General features: G+C 34.7%; 2 protein-coding genes across 4 annotated transcripts; one reads left to right on the top strand and one right to left on the bottom strand.

Moving 5' to 3' along the window:
* Positions 1 to 90: 90 nt before the first annotated feature.
* On the bottom strand, positions 91 to 6728 carry LOC108194265 (L-type lectin-domain containing receptor kinase IX.1). Of its 3 annotated transcripts, XM_017361215.2 has the most exons (4): positions 6289 to 6728; positions 6117 to 6182; positions 5312 to 5377; positions 91 to 2179 (listed from the first exon to the last, which is right to left on the bottom strand). In XM_017361215.2, the coding sequence occupies exons 2-4, from the start codon at positions 6129 to 6131 to the stop codon at positions 266 to 268; spliced, it is 1995 nt and encodes a 664-aa protein (XP_017216704.1). In that variant the 5' UTR covers positions 6132 to 6182; positions 6289 to 6728; the 3' UTR covers positions 91 to 265. The 3 variants fall into 3 exon arrangements, with proteins under 3 accessions (XP_017216704.1, XP_063938361.1, XP_063938360.1); XM_064082291.1 differs by lacking the exon at positions 5312 to 5377 and having other exon boundaries at positions 6289 to 6727; XM_064082290.1 differs by lacking the exons at positions 6117 to 6182; positions 6289 to 6728 and having other exon boundaries at positions 91 to 4072.
* A 4029-nt stretch (positions 6729 to 10757) lies between these two features.
* On the top strand, positions 10758 to 16043 carry LOC108196459 (serine hydroxymethyltransferase 1, mitochondrial). The gene is made up of 16 exons (XM_017363754.2): positions 10758 to 11036; positions 11126 to 11176; positions 11324 to 11410; positions 11765 to 11886; positions 12123 to 12199; positions 12338 to 12462; positions 12633 to 12725; positions 13208 to 13300; positions 13415 to 13612; positions 13743 to 13847; positions 14209 to 14274; positions 14434 to 14511; positions 14765 to 14876; positions 14955 to 15065; positions 15547 to 15715; positions 15845 to 16043. The coding sequence occupies exons 1-15, from the start codon at positions 10944 to 10946 to the stop codon at positions 15693 to 15695; spliced, it is 1560 nt and encodes a 519-aa protein (XP_017219243.1). The 5' UTR covers positions 10758 to 10943; the 3' UTR covers positions 15696 to 15715; positions 15845 to 16043.
* The last annotated feature ends 521 nt before the right edge of the window (positions 16044 to 16564 follow it).

Genomic DNA, 16564 nt, shown 5'->3' with positions numbered 1-16564 from the left:
AAAAAATTAAAAATGAAGAGCGTGAGTGGATTCCAGCTCATTCTGTGCATTTTTCTGTATCCGTCTCTGTACGCCTAGCATTACTCATAATTTAATGAAAACAATAACGAGAATATCTTATTAATCGCCACAGCTGACCGAATACACAAAAGTACCATACAGGATATCTGTTCAGCAGATAACAATTCATGAACGAGCATAAAAAGAAATTCTATCTAGACATCGAAGGAGCTTGCCACTGCAGGGAGTTCTAAGTATACATGTTTTAACGCCCAAAATTCTTGCTTGTGTAAGAAATAGTAGCCTGACTAGAGCTGGCCGCACTTGTTGAGCTTGCTGCTGATGTAGAGCTAACCGGGGTCACGGTGCTAAAGGGTGCATGATAAACAGGATTAGGCATCGTGTTCGGAAGACTTGGCATTGCCACCTCAAAGTTAAGCACTTGAATTGCCTGCCTGATCAAAGGCCTCAAATTGGGGTCAGGGTGAGCACACCAAAGTCCTACAATAATCAAACACTCAGCTTGTGCCGCGTCAAACTCAGAATTTAATCTTTCATCCACAGCTGCAACAAGCTCAGCACTTCCATACAGATCCCAAACCCACTCCACCAATCCCTTTTCAGATTGGCCAACATGCAGTCTATCCCATGACCTTCTTCCTGTAACAATTTCCAATAGAACCACACCAAAGCTATAAATATCAGACTCTTTACTAGCTCTGCCGCTGTATACATATTCTGGTGCCATGTAACCAAAAGTTCCAGCCAACACGGATGTCTGATGACCGAGCTCATGGTCCATAACTTTAGCTAAGCCAAAATCTCCAACCTTGGTATTAAAGTTTGAGTCCAGCATTATATTGCTGGACTTGATGTCTCGATGCACCACACACTGCTCACAATCCTCGTGAAGATAGAGTAAAGCAGATGCAAGTCCTTGTGTGATCTTGTATCTAACTGGCCAAACAAGAGAACTCCTGTTGCCAAATAGGTGAACATCAAGGCTTCGGTTTGGCATGAATTCATAAGCAAGTAGGAACTGACCCTTTTCATGGCACCAACCTATGAGCTGGACTAGATTTCGATGTCTCAACATACTAATAATCTTGACCTCGGTTACATACTCTTTCTTACCTTGTCTGGAGCTCCTTGATATCTTTTTAACAGCAATTGGTAGATCAAGGTCTATGAGATATCCCTTGTAGACACAGCCAAAACCTCCCTCGCCTAGCTTTCGCTCATCTGAGAAATTGTAAGTAGCCACAGCAAGAGCTTGGTAGGAAAATTTTCTGGGTCCTGCTCTTTCAAGGTCATCACTGATTGATGTCATTTGGGCTGCTTCTGCTGCTTTTCTAGTAGTCCGTCTTCGCCTACAAACTATAACGAGTGATACAGTCAGAGAGAGCAACACCACGCCGCACACTGTTGTGGACACTATAAATATAACCTTCTTGTCTCTGTTCCTTGAATTTTTTTCAGATAAAGTTGAACTGAACTCCCAAGATTTTAGAAAAGTTTGCTGAGCCATATATCCTATAGAGGCTGAAAATCCGATACTAGTGACCTCAGGTAGAACATCCTTGAGGTCAATTTGATAGAAAAGACTGGAATTCATCTGAAAATTGGGGTTTTGCTTGTAGGACCAAAAGACTGACAAATTTTTGGTAGTAGCATTATACATAACCCACACATCAGCGGTATCTCCACTATGCAATGAAGCGTTCCAAGGAGCGGTCTGAGCTGAGATAATTGAGTCAATGTTAATTCCCACATGCTCATACGGAGGATCCCAGCCTTTATTGACGTAAGAGTCAAACTCGACCTGAACAATCTGATTTCCAGAAGGAACAGGTCTAGTCGCGTTAAAGAGACCTAAGTATCCAGGTACTGAGTTGGGAGGAATCTGGTAGCCAACAGGAGCCAGAAAGAATGCAATACCATGGCCATATTTGGCTCTAGATTGGGTGTCAATGGTAAAAGTGAAATGAGAAGTGAAATCTGTAAGTTTTCCGGAGTCAGAATCCCATATCTGGACAGGATCAGCATAAATGACTCGACCAACACGCGTCCTGCTTGTATCGAGATTGTCCTTGTTGATCAACTCAGCCTGTTCACCTGCTCCTACAGCATCTCCTTGATATTTAATTATGTCGGTTCTCTGACGACTAAAATGAGATACCTGAAAATAAAGAGAACTATTTACGGCTACAAGGCACAAGAAACATAAGAGACTGAGAGCTATTGCCATGAGTACAGAGTTTAAGGTTGAGATTATTCTATATAACATGAAACCAGTACTACAGTGCATATTATAAAGAAATTGTTGCGAAAATGTTGTAAAAATGTAAAGAATGACCTATACGATCCCCGAAGACTCAACTTCCCCCCTGTCCATTTTCTCTAATTTCATATTAACTGATAAGCAATATAGATGTAGCCTTGTTGATTAGTCTTTCAGTGAAAAAGAAAATTGATTCTTGTCCTCTGTATAACATAGGTTGGCCAAATATTCCATGGTTTGATCATGTCAAGTTGTCAACCACAGTTGTTATTATAACTATTACCATGGTTGCCAAATCCATGATTTGTTTATCCTATCTCTTTTGTCAAGTTACCAGAGATTAAAAGGGCCTGAATGATTATAAACGGTGAGATGCATGCTTCTGCTGCTTATTTATTTGCAGTCTGCGTTCGTTGCTAAAATCAAACTATAATAAGCGAGCTAAGCTTAAAATAAGTGTTTGTTGCTTAAGCAAGACTAATAAGTGATTAAAGTGTTTGAGAAAGAAGTAGAAGCCATTAAACAAAAATTCTCAACTTTTTACACAAAGAGTATGAATAAATACTTCAAACTTATAAATTTAGAAACCGGGCTTTAAGCCCGACCAAACACCCACTATTTAGGAGAAAGCAGCACTACTATGGTTACAACAGTACTGTACTCCTGCGGTTGTGAAGGTAAAACTCTGTGAATAGATACTCTTTTGAAACAAAATTAAATTAAATTCACGATTACAAGATAAGACACACCAAGTATTAGTTCTCCACAAACTTATTAGACAAAGATGTTCATGTATGTTATATTATATTCAAGTATTAGTTCTCCACAAACTTATTAGACAAAGATGTTCATGTATTATATATTCTTTGATGTTTCTTTTTGTTTAAATAAATAAATAAATAATTTTATATATACATAAGTTGACTAGTAAAATTTTCATACACGAAATGATGAGGAAACTACGTATAACCTAACTTTCATTTAGGAAATGATGAGAAAACTACGAATATTTTTATTTGTCGATTTCACTATGTATTATAATTTTCTTTTTGGGTTTTATACTAAAATTATTGCTCGTAAAAAACTGTCATGTGGCTATTGTGCACATGAATTACAAAAAAAAAACAGCTAAGAATAGAAAAGATATAATAAATACTTCCCCTTTTTCATTTATTTTTTATACAGTTTCCGTGTTGGAATGTGCACTCGATTCTATATATTTTTCTTATAATAAAGTTTTAAACATTTAACTGCACTCTATTCACGTGATACCTTAAATATTATTTGGTCCACCACTTTACCTATATTTTTTTATTTTTTTATATTTTTTCATTAAATTATAATTTTTTTTCTCAATTTCCATTCTTTCATTCTATATATATACTACTCCATGAAATCCAGAGAATATATGATTTCTTTAATAATTTTTTTCAAGAGATTTTTCTGATGAATCTTTAATAATTTTTTCAAGAGATTTTTCTGTTTCATCATCGTCTCCCAACATGTGATATACTCCCTCCGTCCTCCGTGGTTGTTTACGTTCACTGTTTGCACACGCATTTTGAGACTCGTGTAAAGTATAGTTGTATAACTTTTTTCTAAAATTTTCTCTTTTTAATAAAAGTTTAAATATCAAATTTTTATTAAAAAAAAATTAAAAAAATATATTATGGAACTATACCTACGAGTGTGGAAAAACATGCCGAAAAGTAACGTAAAGAAATGAGGGGGAGAGAGGAAGTATCCAACTATCCTTTACAGAGGCATATTCGAAGCAGCAGACAGCAGTTGCTGGGAGGACCCAAAATATGCGAGAAAACTTGGGTCAATAAAACAGGAAAGGAAAGAGTATTGGTAGAATGAATTACTGTCAACAATTTAATCTTGAAATGAAATTCCACTTGCCACTAACGTACGCAACTTATACATGCTTGTAAGTGTTTCAAAAGAAAAATACATTTCATTTAGCGCAAAAAAAAAAAAAAACATTTCGAGTCATGAGAAGAACATTTTTTATTGAACAAAGTTTACTTATGAATTCGTGTACTACATAGTCGTCTATACAAGTTCTTTTCTAATACAAGAAAATGCAGGGAAATTACTTGTAATCTAATAAACTGGTCGTTTCTGCATTTCCAGTTTCCGGGTATTCTCAAATATTTTAATATTTGTCATTCCCCCGAAAAATCTTATTCTTATTTCAACTCTTGAATAGTCGGAAAAATGAGTATATAATATCCCTACAGACAAACTGAAGTATTCACGGCTATTATTATGAGTAAATTTCAAAGTTGTTTCCAAAATTTACATCGATTATCAAAAAATTGATCAGAGTTTCAAATTCTCGAAAAGATGGCCAAATTTTAGCTCCCCTTTTTAAAATTGTGGCTCCCGTTAAATGTCACTAATGGGAGTAACGGACAGAGGGGTAAAAATGAGTTCCGAAATCTCTAAAAGGTGGTCAAACGGGAGCCACACTTTTAAAAAGCGGAGCCAAAGTTTGGCTACCTTTTTAGAATTTGAAACTCTGGCCAACTTTCTGAAAATCAGCGTAAATTTCGACCACAACTCTGCTCTAATTCTGTTAATACAATATTATATACTACATGGTTTAAAATACCAGTAGAATGTGCCATCAGATGCATCGTATACAGATACAGTATCAAATTCGTATGTGAAAGAAACCATTCTCGCTATGTAGTTTATCTGAATAAAGCTGTACTGACACGCAAAGGAGATAAGTTGAAAATATTCTGCAGAAGGTATTAATTGAACAAGCGAATCAGAGGGCTACTAAGAGCATCTCCAATAAACTTATATAATAAATTTAAACGTCATTTAATATATATGATAAAGTGCCAGTTCAATGTTTGCAATTGACTATAACAGAAAAAAAATAATCAACAAGGATATAATTTAAACGAAATACGGCTTTGATGTTCAAACAGATTAAGAGTTGTATTAGCAAGACTATGATACATATCGAAATTCTAGATAGATGCTGAAGCAGTATAGGAGATTAATACTTACAGAGCTGCCTACACCGAAGATCAAGGTGTACTGCCAGTGTTGCCAAGTACGAACAGAAATAGCAGGCTGTAATTCAGTTAGAAGATGACAAGAGAATGGATGTTATAGATCTGTGTGATTATACACCATTTTTCATAAATAAATTGGAATCCTATTGGATGTGGAAATTCAATCCTATTGGGGAAGAATGAATAAAATGGAAAGAAGTTTAGGTCCTGCGACTGATGATCCATATTAAGTATCTTTCATCCATTCACATAAGTGAACCTCAGTATTGAGGTATCAGGACTTTAATTTTAGAGTGAAGGGTCCCAAGCCCCAAGGCTATTATAAATTTGAATAGTAAATAGGTTTAGTATGGACATCTCTATCTTCCCTATATCCGAGGGCATGTAATATTTATATTACATTCTTTCATAGTGGGGATTTGAAATCGTATTCGGCCTTGGACAGACCAAGATCGCTCCATGTCTTTAAGTCGCTAGGTTTTAAGTAAGTTCAGGGAGGAGTGGAAGATAATAAGATCAGAATCAAGTAAATAGGGATATTATTCATCAATTCATAGTTTGTATAAATCACCAATATTACAAGTAAATAGGGATAATAAGATCAGAATCAAGTAAATAGTTTGTATAGTAAATAGGGAGTAGTTGCAATTATTTCATATTCATTCCGCGGAGTCCTGTAAGTAGTATAGCCACAATGCTATGAGCACTATTACAGAGTAGAACACAATTAACAACTAAATTATTAGATTCTTAAAAAGTGAAGTAAAGATATGAAAAATGTAGGAGGAACACTATACCTGCATCATACGCATGTCAAAACGTCCAATAAATCAAAGACTGTCTTAAAAAGATCAGCCGACGTCCTGTGTTTAAAAATAGTAATCAGAGATATCATGAATTCATGATGCATAAACTCTGTACTAAAATGATGTTGGTAACAAATAACAAAGCATCGAACCCATTACCCACCCTGAATACCATGGAACCATATCCAAAAAATCAGGCTTCATTTGTTTTTTCTTTAGCTTCTCATACTCCTTCTTAGGACGAGGATGTGTGAGAGCCCAGATTAATTCGTAGCCTGGACTCTGGAGGAAGATTCATAACAGTTACACAGAAAAAGTCAAGAGTCGTGCAACTAAAATATTGGTAACAATAACTTAACTTCCTTCAACCGTGTATATTTTATACCACATTGACATAAGTTGGCATCATTCTGATTCCTCTTCTCATTCTCTTGTTTTCCTTTTTAGCTTATATTCTGTTTTCCCACATTATTTCAGTCGTTTATTTACCATCTATCCGGTGCATTTAATTCCAGTACCATAGACCAGAGTAGCTTATTCTAACGAATGCAGTTGTGTGTAAGCACATTTCATTCTTATATTGAAAAAAATATTGAACGGCATTTAAGTGGATCTTACACTACTTTTAGTGACTCAAATCGTCTCGTGTACTTTTAGTGCAGAGTAGTCTCGTGTACATTTTCTCAAATCGTCTTTTTAGTGACTCAAGTGGTGGGTTTATCCTCTGTTGTCCCGGAAGACCCCAGGTTCGACTCTGGCTCATCCGAAAAGTATTAGAACAGATAAATTTTAGTCTGCATTGTCAAATAATATAATAAAATAAAGTTTAGTCTTTATTTCGTACTTTTAGTGACGATTTTTTGCTTCAAATATTTTGCTCAGTTATTCAATTAGTTAATTAGCAAACTTAAGCATATTATTTTTTTGATATTATTGTATTATAAAAATTCTTTTTATAGATACAAACTATTAAATTAAAATATACTTGATTCTGTTTTTAACGAAATATGATTGATTTTAATGAAAAAGTGTTTCAAGGATGCAAACTAAAACGAAATATAAAGTTAGGGGTGCAAACTGCTGTAAACTATTTTTAACATCAAAGTTAACGGAAAATTTAACGGAATGGGGCAAACTGCTAACGGATTAGAAGTTTGGAGGGCGAACTGACACATTTAGAAGTCTATGTACCAAAGTGTTTTTCGAGGAAAGTAGAGGGTTGCAAAGTGCAGTAAACTCTTTTAGTTGTTAAAAGCGGGATTCTGTTTAAAGGGATTTTTATGATTTTGAGATTGAGGTATAGAAAAAGAACATCATCGCTAAAGTCAGTAAATTTTAAGTTATTGGGGGCTGTACTTAGAAAATAATAACTTTTACTTGAGGTAAAAAGATGGATTGGAAGTGACCCTTCTTTACCTTAAACATACTAAACTGTTTGGAAAAAATAATTTTTACTTAGAGTAAAAAAGTGGATTGAAAGTGATTATTTTGTTTGTAAACTAAACAAAATCATCCAAATACACATTTTAAGAAAAAGTAGTTAGATATAGGGTCTGTTTGTTTACCAGAAGCAGAAACTGCTTCTGGCTTCTACTTTTCTTGATCTGTTTATGTAAAGAAGCAGAAGCACTTTTAAGAAACTGAGAATCCTAACTTATTTCTCGCAGCTTCTGCTTCTTTCTTCACTTATTTACTTCTCACTTCTGCTCTACTTCTTTAGTTTAAGTAAGAAATCACTTATTTTAAACTTGACCAAACGGCCCCATAGTTTTATCTCATGTACTATCAATTAATGTATTGAGAACTAAGAATAGAGTTGAATTTCAAAAAAATAACAATAAATATAGAGATCCAGTGCATTGAGAAGTAAGAATGAAGTTGAAATTTCAAAAAAATCACAAAAAATACAGAGACAAATTATTGCTGAAAGAAGAAAGGACATAAATTTGGCACAATTTTTTTTCATGTATATTGAAAGTTGGGATCGAAAAGAATATCTTAGATACTGTTTGGTATTGTCGTTACAGACAGCCACAACACCAACAGTTTTTTGCTGAAAAGCAGTTGAAAAATTGTTTGATAAATCTAAAAACAGGCTTTTCGAACATCAACTTTTAATTGAAAGCTGTTTTTAGAAAAAGGAGATCCTCCTATGCTTTTAAAAAAACTGCTTTTCAGCTTTTGTAGCGGTTACAAATTTCATTATCAAATCTCACCAAAAACATTATTTTTTTATATTATAACTCAAGACAAACAAATATGCAAAAATTTATGAAACAGTTATCTAATTTCTAAAACAACATTTTTTTTATCAATATTTTTTCCAACATTTCCAAACTTTAAACTTAATAAAAAATAGGATTAAGGGAAGGGAGATTAGAGTGGCGTCCAGTTAAGCTAGATAAACCAGACTTTAAACAACTTTTGTCATTTCGTTGCAAAAAATATGGTGATAAATCTGCGCGGCCTTCTAGTGGAGTTTCAGAATGTCAATATTAGAGCACTTCCACCAAGTAGGGCTGCTCATGGGTTGTCCAACCCGTTCAAACCAACCCAACCCAACCTTGAACTAGGCCGACTAACCCGACCCATTCCAAACCGTGGGTTAATTGGGTTGTTTTTGCTTGAGCCGTTTATAATGGGTTGGGTCGAAATATGACTTTTAAAAACCCTAAACCAACCCAACCCGGTCAAAATATATCTTTAACACTCTGATACTCCCTCCGTTTCTTTATTCTTTTCTCGTTTGATATGTCGAGACTATTCATAACATGAGACTAATTACTAATTTACGTCTAATCTATAAGACTAAATATAGTCGTGAGTGATCTTGTTGGATTCGTATTCACGAGTACTTTAATACAATGAAGTTTTTATATTTAATACTAATACAAAATTAATGATATTAAGGATCAAAAGTGTGTATTGGCAAACGTGCTAGAGAGAAACAGGAAAAGTAATAAGAGACAGGGGGAGTAGAATATTTTTGGTTGCTTACGGAACTATATTTACTTATTTTTGGTTGCAAATTTTTCAACCCGATCAACCCTACCCTAACCAACCCAACCCGTCTTACAATTAGTAGGGTTGGGTTTCTAATTCTTTTTATGATTAATGGGTTAAATTTTTCTAACCCGTACTAAATGGGTTGGGTCGCTTGAATGGCCGAAACCGGCCCAACCCAGCCCATGTGCAGCCCTACCACCAAGAAATACTGAGCGGGTGTCAATGATACAGGACTATTCTTGTCAGCATTCTGTTACTTAGTTCCTCCGTCCCAGATTCTTTACGGTTTTTTTATTTGGCCGTCCCATCCATCTACAAAATTTTTCTAAAATAGTTAATGGGTTCCACCATTTTACCATTTTTTCTTCTTATATAAAAAAATTAGTGAGTCTCACCACTTCAACTTTTTTTTTTTCTTTTCTCCTACTTTATATATATTTTTACATTGAGTGGACGGAGGGAGTAGTAGTGTTTGAATGATGCGGGAGACGGCGGATGTCAGATTGGAATTTTTAGAACTCAAATTCAAATCATAAAATTTTCATCCCTAGAAATTAGAATTATACTGAATTCAAAACCAAAATTTTTAGATCAAACTCATCATATCAAATCATGTATATTTTATATAATTATTAAAATAATACCACATAATTTTATGATTAATCATTTTGATCACGAGAATTATCCAAGTAATTCCTCCAAAGTTAAATTTTTAATAATTTTGACTATTTTAACTAATTAACTCTCAAATTATTTGTCAACGATTAAGTTCAATTATCGATTTCTTAATAACACTGAGCATGAATTTTAATATAATACTACCGGTTGAAATTTACTCCTGGTATAGCATAGTTTTCGTTTTCATTTTGTAAGATCAATTAAAAAATCATACTTAAAATATTATTAATTCAGCAATGATGGTTGTTTAAAATAAAAATATATTACATAATCTGCGTAACACTTTTAAACTCTCTTATTTGTAAAAACTTAATAATACTCCGTACTATTTATACCTCCTCTAAGAGCAGCTCCAAACTAAAACCATTAACTAAATTATCTACATGACATCTAGTTGGCATCCAGTGGCACTATTTAGATATTATATAAAAAGGTAAGCACTCCAACCATTACCTCTTAGTAAAAAAATATAAATGACTACAATTGGGGTGGTTACATTTGTAAAATCTCTAAACTCATTATTTATAATTTTAGATATTATAATTATACATAACACCATTGGAGTGAATTTAGGACCCCTTAACTATAATTTTAGATGATTATCAATATATTATATTATAGCTAATAGAAATGCATAACATTCTTGGAGTTGCTCTAAATATATATGAGAAGTTAATTTTGATCATGTATAATGAACGAAGGAAAAGAATATTAACTCGGTTACAGAATTATAATTTTCACTTGATTATCTTTCTGTTGATTTTATCATTGAGATACTCCTATATAATTGTCCGGATCGAAATTCACCGACTTTACCTACTTCACCAATCTGTTTACGGCGGTAAAAGTAAAACAGAATTTTTACCTCGTAAAAATTTTTGGTGGGCGCCATTTTACCGGTAACCGTTGGTCTTGCTTGAAGCTACGTTGATAATAATAAGTTAAAAGAAAATACTCCCAAAATATCATCATCCTTCTGTCTCCTGCAAATCCACACCCACCAGAAATATTATCCCGATTTTCTTCCACCACCGAAATCTAATCTCCCCCGTAAAATATATTCCTCATTATCCTTCATTTTTTTATTTTTTTTAAAGTAAGCCTGTCTGTGTGTTTCACACTCAGAAACTAAAAATGGCAATGGCTCTGGCGCTCCGTAAGCTCTCTTCTTCCCTTGCTGACAAACCGGCTCGACGTCTCGTTAATGGAGGCTCTCTGTATTCCATGGTACCTTCTAAACTCATTTCTTCTTCTTCGCTTTATTCGCATGCTTAATTTAATTTAAGTTACTTTTTTTTTGTTGTGTTTTTGTGTAGTCATCTTTGCCTAGTGAAGCTGTGTATGACAAAGAACACCCTGGTGTTACGGTAATATATTGTCCTGCTTTTTCTTTTTCTTTTTAATTTTTATGTCTAGTTACTCGTAGATTGCTAGACTAATTATTTTTTGCTGCACTGTATTCTATATTTTTTTCCCCTTTCCATGGCTTGACTGTAGTATTTCTATTATTACAGTGGCCTAAACAATTGAATGCTTCAATCGAGGTCGTTGATCCCGAGATTGCTGACATTATTGAACTTGAGAAAGCGAGACAGTGGAAGGTACTAGCTCTATGTTCATTTTATCAGATAAGATAAGAAACTTGTACTTGAGGTTAGGGACGGATCTAGGATTGTTTTGTAAGAGGGCACCAAGCAAAATTTTAAAAAAGACCTGTATATTTTCAAAATTTCCCGGGGTACTTCTACAATTTTGCAAAATTTTTAAAATTGTGAGAAAATGTCAAAAAAAGAATTTAGGGGGGACACGTGCCCCCGGTGCCTCTTACTGGATTGTCCTCCGCTTGAGGTATTAGTCACTCGTATTTCTATTTTTCTCAAGTAAGAAGAAAGCTTATGGAAATGTTACAGTACTTTATTTTGAGCTCATACTGAAACTTTGATATTGTGTTGAAGGGGCTGGAACTCATACCATCCGAGAATTTCACTTCTTTGTCAGTGATGCAAGCAGTTGGATCGGTTATGACTAACAAATACAGTGAAGGATATCCGGGTGCTAGATACTATGGAGGAAATGAGTACGCAGATTATATGTTTTCTTAAAAATATTAATTCATTGACATACATTAATATAGTAACTGGCTACTTAGATAAAGCTTGAACTGGAGTATGCACACGAGAATTATAAAGAAAAAAGTGTTAAGCTGTTCCAATTTTGCCTCATATTAAATTTTGATATCAGAATAGCAGATATGGTCATGATTCAATCGGTCAGTTCCATTACTGAAATCCGTTGATGCTTTATTTTCCCCAGATATATTGACATGGCAGAAAGATTGTGTCAGAAGCGTGCTCTGGAAGCATTTAGGTTGGATCCAGCAAAATGGGGAGGTAGAATATCTTGTTGATCTATAATAGCCACATAGATATTAGGTTATTTGCTAAAGATGCAACTAAAGTTAGACGCTTTTTTTCCATGTCCCTAATGTTGTTCGCCCAATTCTGATAATCATCTACTGTATGTTGCAGTGAACGTACAGCCTCTTTCAGGATCTCCGGCTAATTTCCAAGTGTACACAGCACTATTGAAACCTCACGAAAGAATAATGGCACTTGATCTTCCTCATGGTGGCCATCTTTCCCATGGATATCAGGTGCATATAGCTTCTAATATTTTAAATTGTTACAAGATTAATGTTCTCTACTTCTGATTACGATGATCAGGATAATATTATCATACAACAATACTTAAATTTGTATATATCCCCCCAAATATGTGGTCACAAAGACACAAACTGACTTAAGCTTCTTTGAATTCTCACAGACAGACACAAAGAAGATATCAGCAGTTTCTATATTTTTTGAGACTATGCCTTACAGATTGAATGAGAGCACTGGCTACATAGACTACGACCAGGTAACCTTCCATCTTCCTTTATACATACTCTCTTGTATAGCACTTCTATCAAGCTATTATCTTCATCATTTATTCCACCAGTCAAATCTGCGGTTCCTCTTCTTGATGTTTCTAGCTTCTTAGATGATAACTTCTAAGATAAAAGAAACAACTTAACTATAATACTAGCCACTTTGAAGGTGAAAAAAAATGGAGAATAGGATATCGGTTACATGCAAACTTTAAGATTGGTGGTGTCTTCCGATAGAAGGCCATTCTAAACAAAAAACAAGAAGGGGGGAAAAGAAAAAGTAAATAGAAGATAATGATATCAAACAAAATTAAGTATAACACCTCAAAAAATACTGTCTCGTTAGCTAAGCAAGTATATTTGCATACAGGAAGTTACTTTATCGTTATAACCATATGAGCAACTCAGTACTTGGTAGACTTGTATCTGCTAGATCTGATAGAAGGATGTTACCTTTTCTCTAAAATGGCAGATGGAAAAAAGTGCAACACTATTCAGACCAAAATTGATAGTTGCTGGTGCCAGTGCCTATGCACGGCTCTATGATTATGATCGCATACGTAAGGTACGTTCTGTGAAATGCAAGTTTATTCTTGAATGTAAATATTGTGTCTGAAGGGTGTATTACTGATCTGAGAGAAAGAGGCTTCAAGTTCTTAAAAGTCCATTCGTACGACAGGTTTGTGACAAGCAGAAAGCAATTCTGTTGGCGGATATGGCACACATCAGTGGGTTAGTTGCAGCTGGTGTCATCCCATCACCCTTTGATTATGCAGATGTTGTGACCACCACAACACACAAATCTCTTCGTGGGCCTCGTGGTGCCATGATCTTCTACAGGAAAGGGCTGAAAGAGGTTACCAAACAAGGCAAGGAGGTTAGTCAAAAATAATATTAATTCTTCCATTGTATCTTCCTGCTTTTAGCTCTCTTTCTCTCTTGTTTGAGCTCTATACATTATCAACCGTGTTGTTAAGGTAACATTGATAATTGGTATATTATTACAGGTGATGTATGATTTCGAAGACAAAATTAATATGGCTGTGTTCCCTGGACTTCAAGGTGGCCCACACAACCACACAATCACTGGCTTGGCAGTTGCATTGAAACAGGTAAGAGCTGACAAATTGAATTTTTTCAAGAAAATTACTTTGAAGGGACAGTCTGTGTATGAAATTCTTGCAATCATAATGTATTGTATTGTATGTTTTTTTTATTAAATCAATAGCATTACAGAACATATTGATTTAAAAGGAAAAAGGGTGATATTGTTTGTGCCGTAGTATTATAGAACTGGGTTTTATACACTAAAAAACTTGCAAGTTAATGATCCTACTGGTACTTGAGAGGTCATAATACCATCAGTCTTTTCTTTAACTCCTTTCCGTTGAACTATTCTGATCAGAGGAAGTATGCCTTTATCTGTGATTGGTAAGTTCAAAGTTATTGTCCCTAACTCGTGATGGAATGCAGGCAACAACTGGAGAATACAAGGCCTACCAAGAACAAGTCCTCAGTAATTGCTCCAAGTTCGCACAGGTGTGACGAATGAAATCTTTGTATTGCTGTCTTATCTTTGATCTTGTACCTAGAGAATATTTTGCCTTTAATATTTGCAATGTTACTGGATTCAGTTGGCATTTAAGAAAACATATTCCAGTTTGGTAAATGGTAATGAATTAATATCCTCTCTTGCAGACTTTGATGAAGAGGGGCTATGAACTTGTTTCTGGGGGAACCGACAATCACTTAGTTTTAGTGAATCTGAAACCCAAGGTAAATGACAATGAGAGCTCTATTTTTTTCGTCCACTAGTCCTAGAGAATTTGAGCTTCATGATTCAAAATTGGATTACTTATTTTTCTCTTCTGCCAGCTCCAGTGATCTGACAAAAAAAAATTCTCTTTCAATTGTGAAAAGATTTTCCTGTATTCAAGTCTGAATAATTACTGCTCCTTTTATATGATGTGAACTTGCTAATTTAATTGTGAAAAGAATACATATTTTATTTGAATTTATACTTCTACAGGGTATTGATGGGTCCAGGGTTGAAAAGGTGCTGGAAGCTGTTCATATTGCAGCCAACAAAAATACCGTTCCTGGAGATGTGTCTGCCATGGTTCCTGGTGGCATCCGAATGGGTAGATAATATTTTTACTTACAGGTTCTATTATGAAATGCTTCCTTCACTAACACCTAAAAAATCTTGTTTACTTTAGGGACCCCTGCTCTTACTTCAAGGGGATTTATTGAAGAAGACTTTGCTAAAGTGGCAGAGTTCTTCGACAGTGCTGTGAAGTTGGCACTGAAGATAAAATCTGAAGCTAAAGGTACTCAACCTATCTAGAATTTTTTTTTTTTGCAGTTATGCTTTGTGTATATCTTCTACCATTTTTGTGTGGTAATACTATTTTAAAGTAGAAGACTGTATTGTCAAAAATCTTAGTCCATATAGTTCGACCATTACAACTTTATAAATACTGCTTATATGTACAAAACCATATTGATATTCCATTCTGTATTTTACAAACAACCATAGATCAAGGAAATTACACAGTTGTTCTTTCAATTTGCCTGCAAAATCTACTGGAGAACTAAAATGATATTAAGAAGCCAATTTTCTTGTTGGAAGTCATTTCTAGGTGACTAATTTAGGTCCATCTACTAGAATTGGAGGCATTTTGGAGTTTAACATACAATGTCGATCACTATTTTACCAAACTCAATCATGGTTGAACAAAGTAAAATTGAAACCTCTCACTAAAAATGAAATGTCAACTTACAGAACATGCTTCTCTTTTCTTGTTCCAGGAACAAAGTTGAAAGACTTTGTGGCTGCAATGGAATCCAGTGCCCCCATCCAATCTGAGATCTCAAAGCTCCGCCATGATGTAGAGGAGTACGCAAAACAATTTCCAACCATTGGATTTGAGAAAGAAAGTATGAAATACAAGAACTAAGTAGGAGAGTTACTTGCCAGGTATGCCATGCTAACATTCAGTTGATAAGATTGCGTATTGCTTCCTATTATCATACTCAAGTTACGAATTCACACGGTGAACCTGTTCCTATCTCAAGACATTTACTATTACTAAATTTGTTTGGACAGGCACCTGAAGAAAGATACCATGATACCGCTTGATCTATGGAGGTGAATGGCTAGCAATGGCAGTACATAAGGCTCGGACATGACTGTCACTGCTTCTGTCTACAATGTACATCATTATACTGAACAAGAATATCTCCAGTGTATATGTATATGTCTTTGAACCTCTGAAATCAGTAATAAACTTAGCATTATGCCATCATCTCGAGTTTGCTACTCAATATTCCCTTCGCTGTGATATGGTCGATGCCTTTTTTCATTTCTCTGAATTGCCATCTCCTCAGTTTAGTTGACACTTGATAAGTTACTTAAGTACAAGCTTTTGTCAGTGTCATAAGTAAAAAGTTCAAAGTTGATGCATCAAGTACAGCCTTTCACAATAAAAGTAGTAAGCTTTTCGTAACTAAAACTCTAAAAGTGGATATGGAGGATTCTATAATTGTTTCACGGGCACATGCTAATAATTACTTTTTATTTGAATGAATAATTTTTATTCGTGGAAATTTTTGTTCGCGAAGTTGGAGCCAACAGAATCCGACACCACGCACTAGTAGAAATCCCTTCTTTTGTGTGTTTTTTTGGTTGGAAAAGCACAACTGTATTGAATTGCTAAACAGGTTTATACTACAGGATGCTACAAAACCCCATTAACAATTGGGAATAGAACTGGGGAAAATATGAAAAATTGTTCTGAGAGTGTTGAGGATTATAGAGAGGTTATTT

The sequence above is a fragment of the Daucus carota genome, chromosome 7 (assembly GCF_001625215.2).
Source record: "Daucus carota subsp. sativus chromosome 7, DH1 v3.0, whole genome shotgun sequence".
NCBI classification, from domain to species: Eukaryota; Viridiplantae; Streptophyta; class Magnoliopsida; order Apiales; family Apiaceae; genus Daucus; species Daucus carota.
Note: the sequence above shows the minus strand (reverse complement) of the source record. Positions and strands in the feature narration are given on the sequence as shown.

Bases quoted from the DNA above. Each gene is read 5' to 3' on its own strand.
- LOC108194265 (XM_064082290.1), bottom strand. From the start codon at position 2,308: ATGCACTGTAGTACTGGTTTCATGTTATATAGAATAATCTCAACCTTA.
- LOC108196459 (XM_017363754.2), top strand. From the start codon at position 10,944: ATGGCAATGGCTCTGGCGCTCCGTAAGCTCTCTTCTTCCCTTGCTGAC. The intron at 11,887-12,122 runs GTACGCAGATTA...TATTTTCCCCAG, and splicing joins AGATACTATGGAGGAAATGA to ATATATTGACATGGCAGAAA. The intron at 12,463-12,632 runs GTGCATATAGCT...GAATTCTCACAG, and splicing joins ATCTTTCCCATGGATATCAG to ACAGACACAAAGAAGATATC.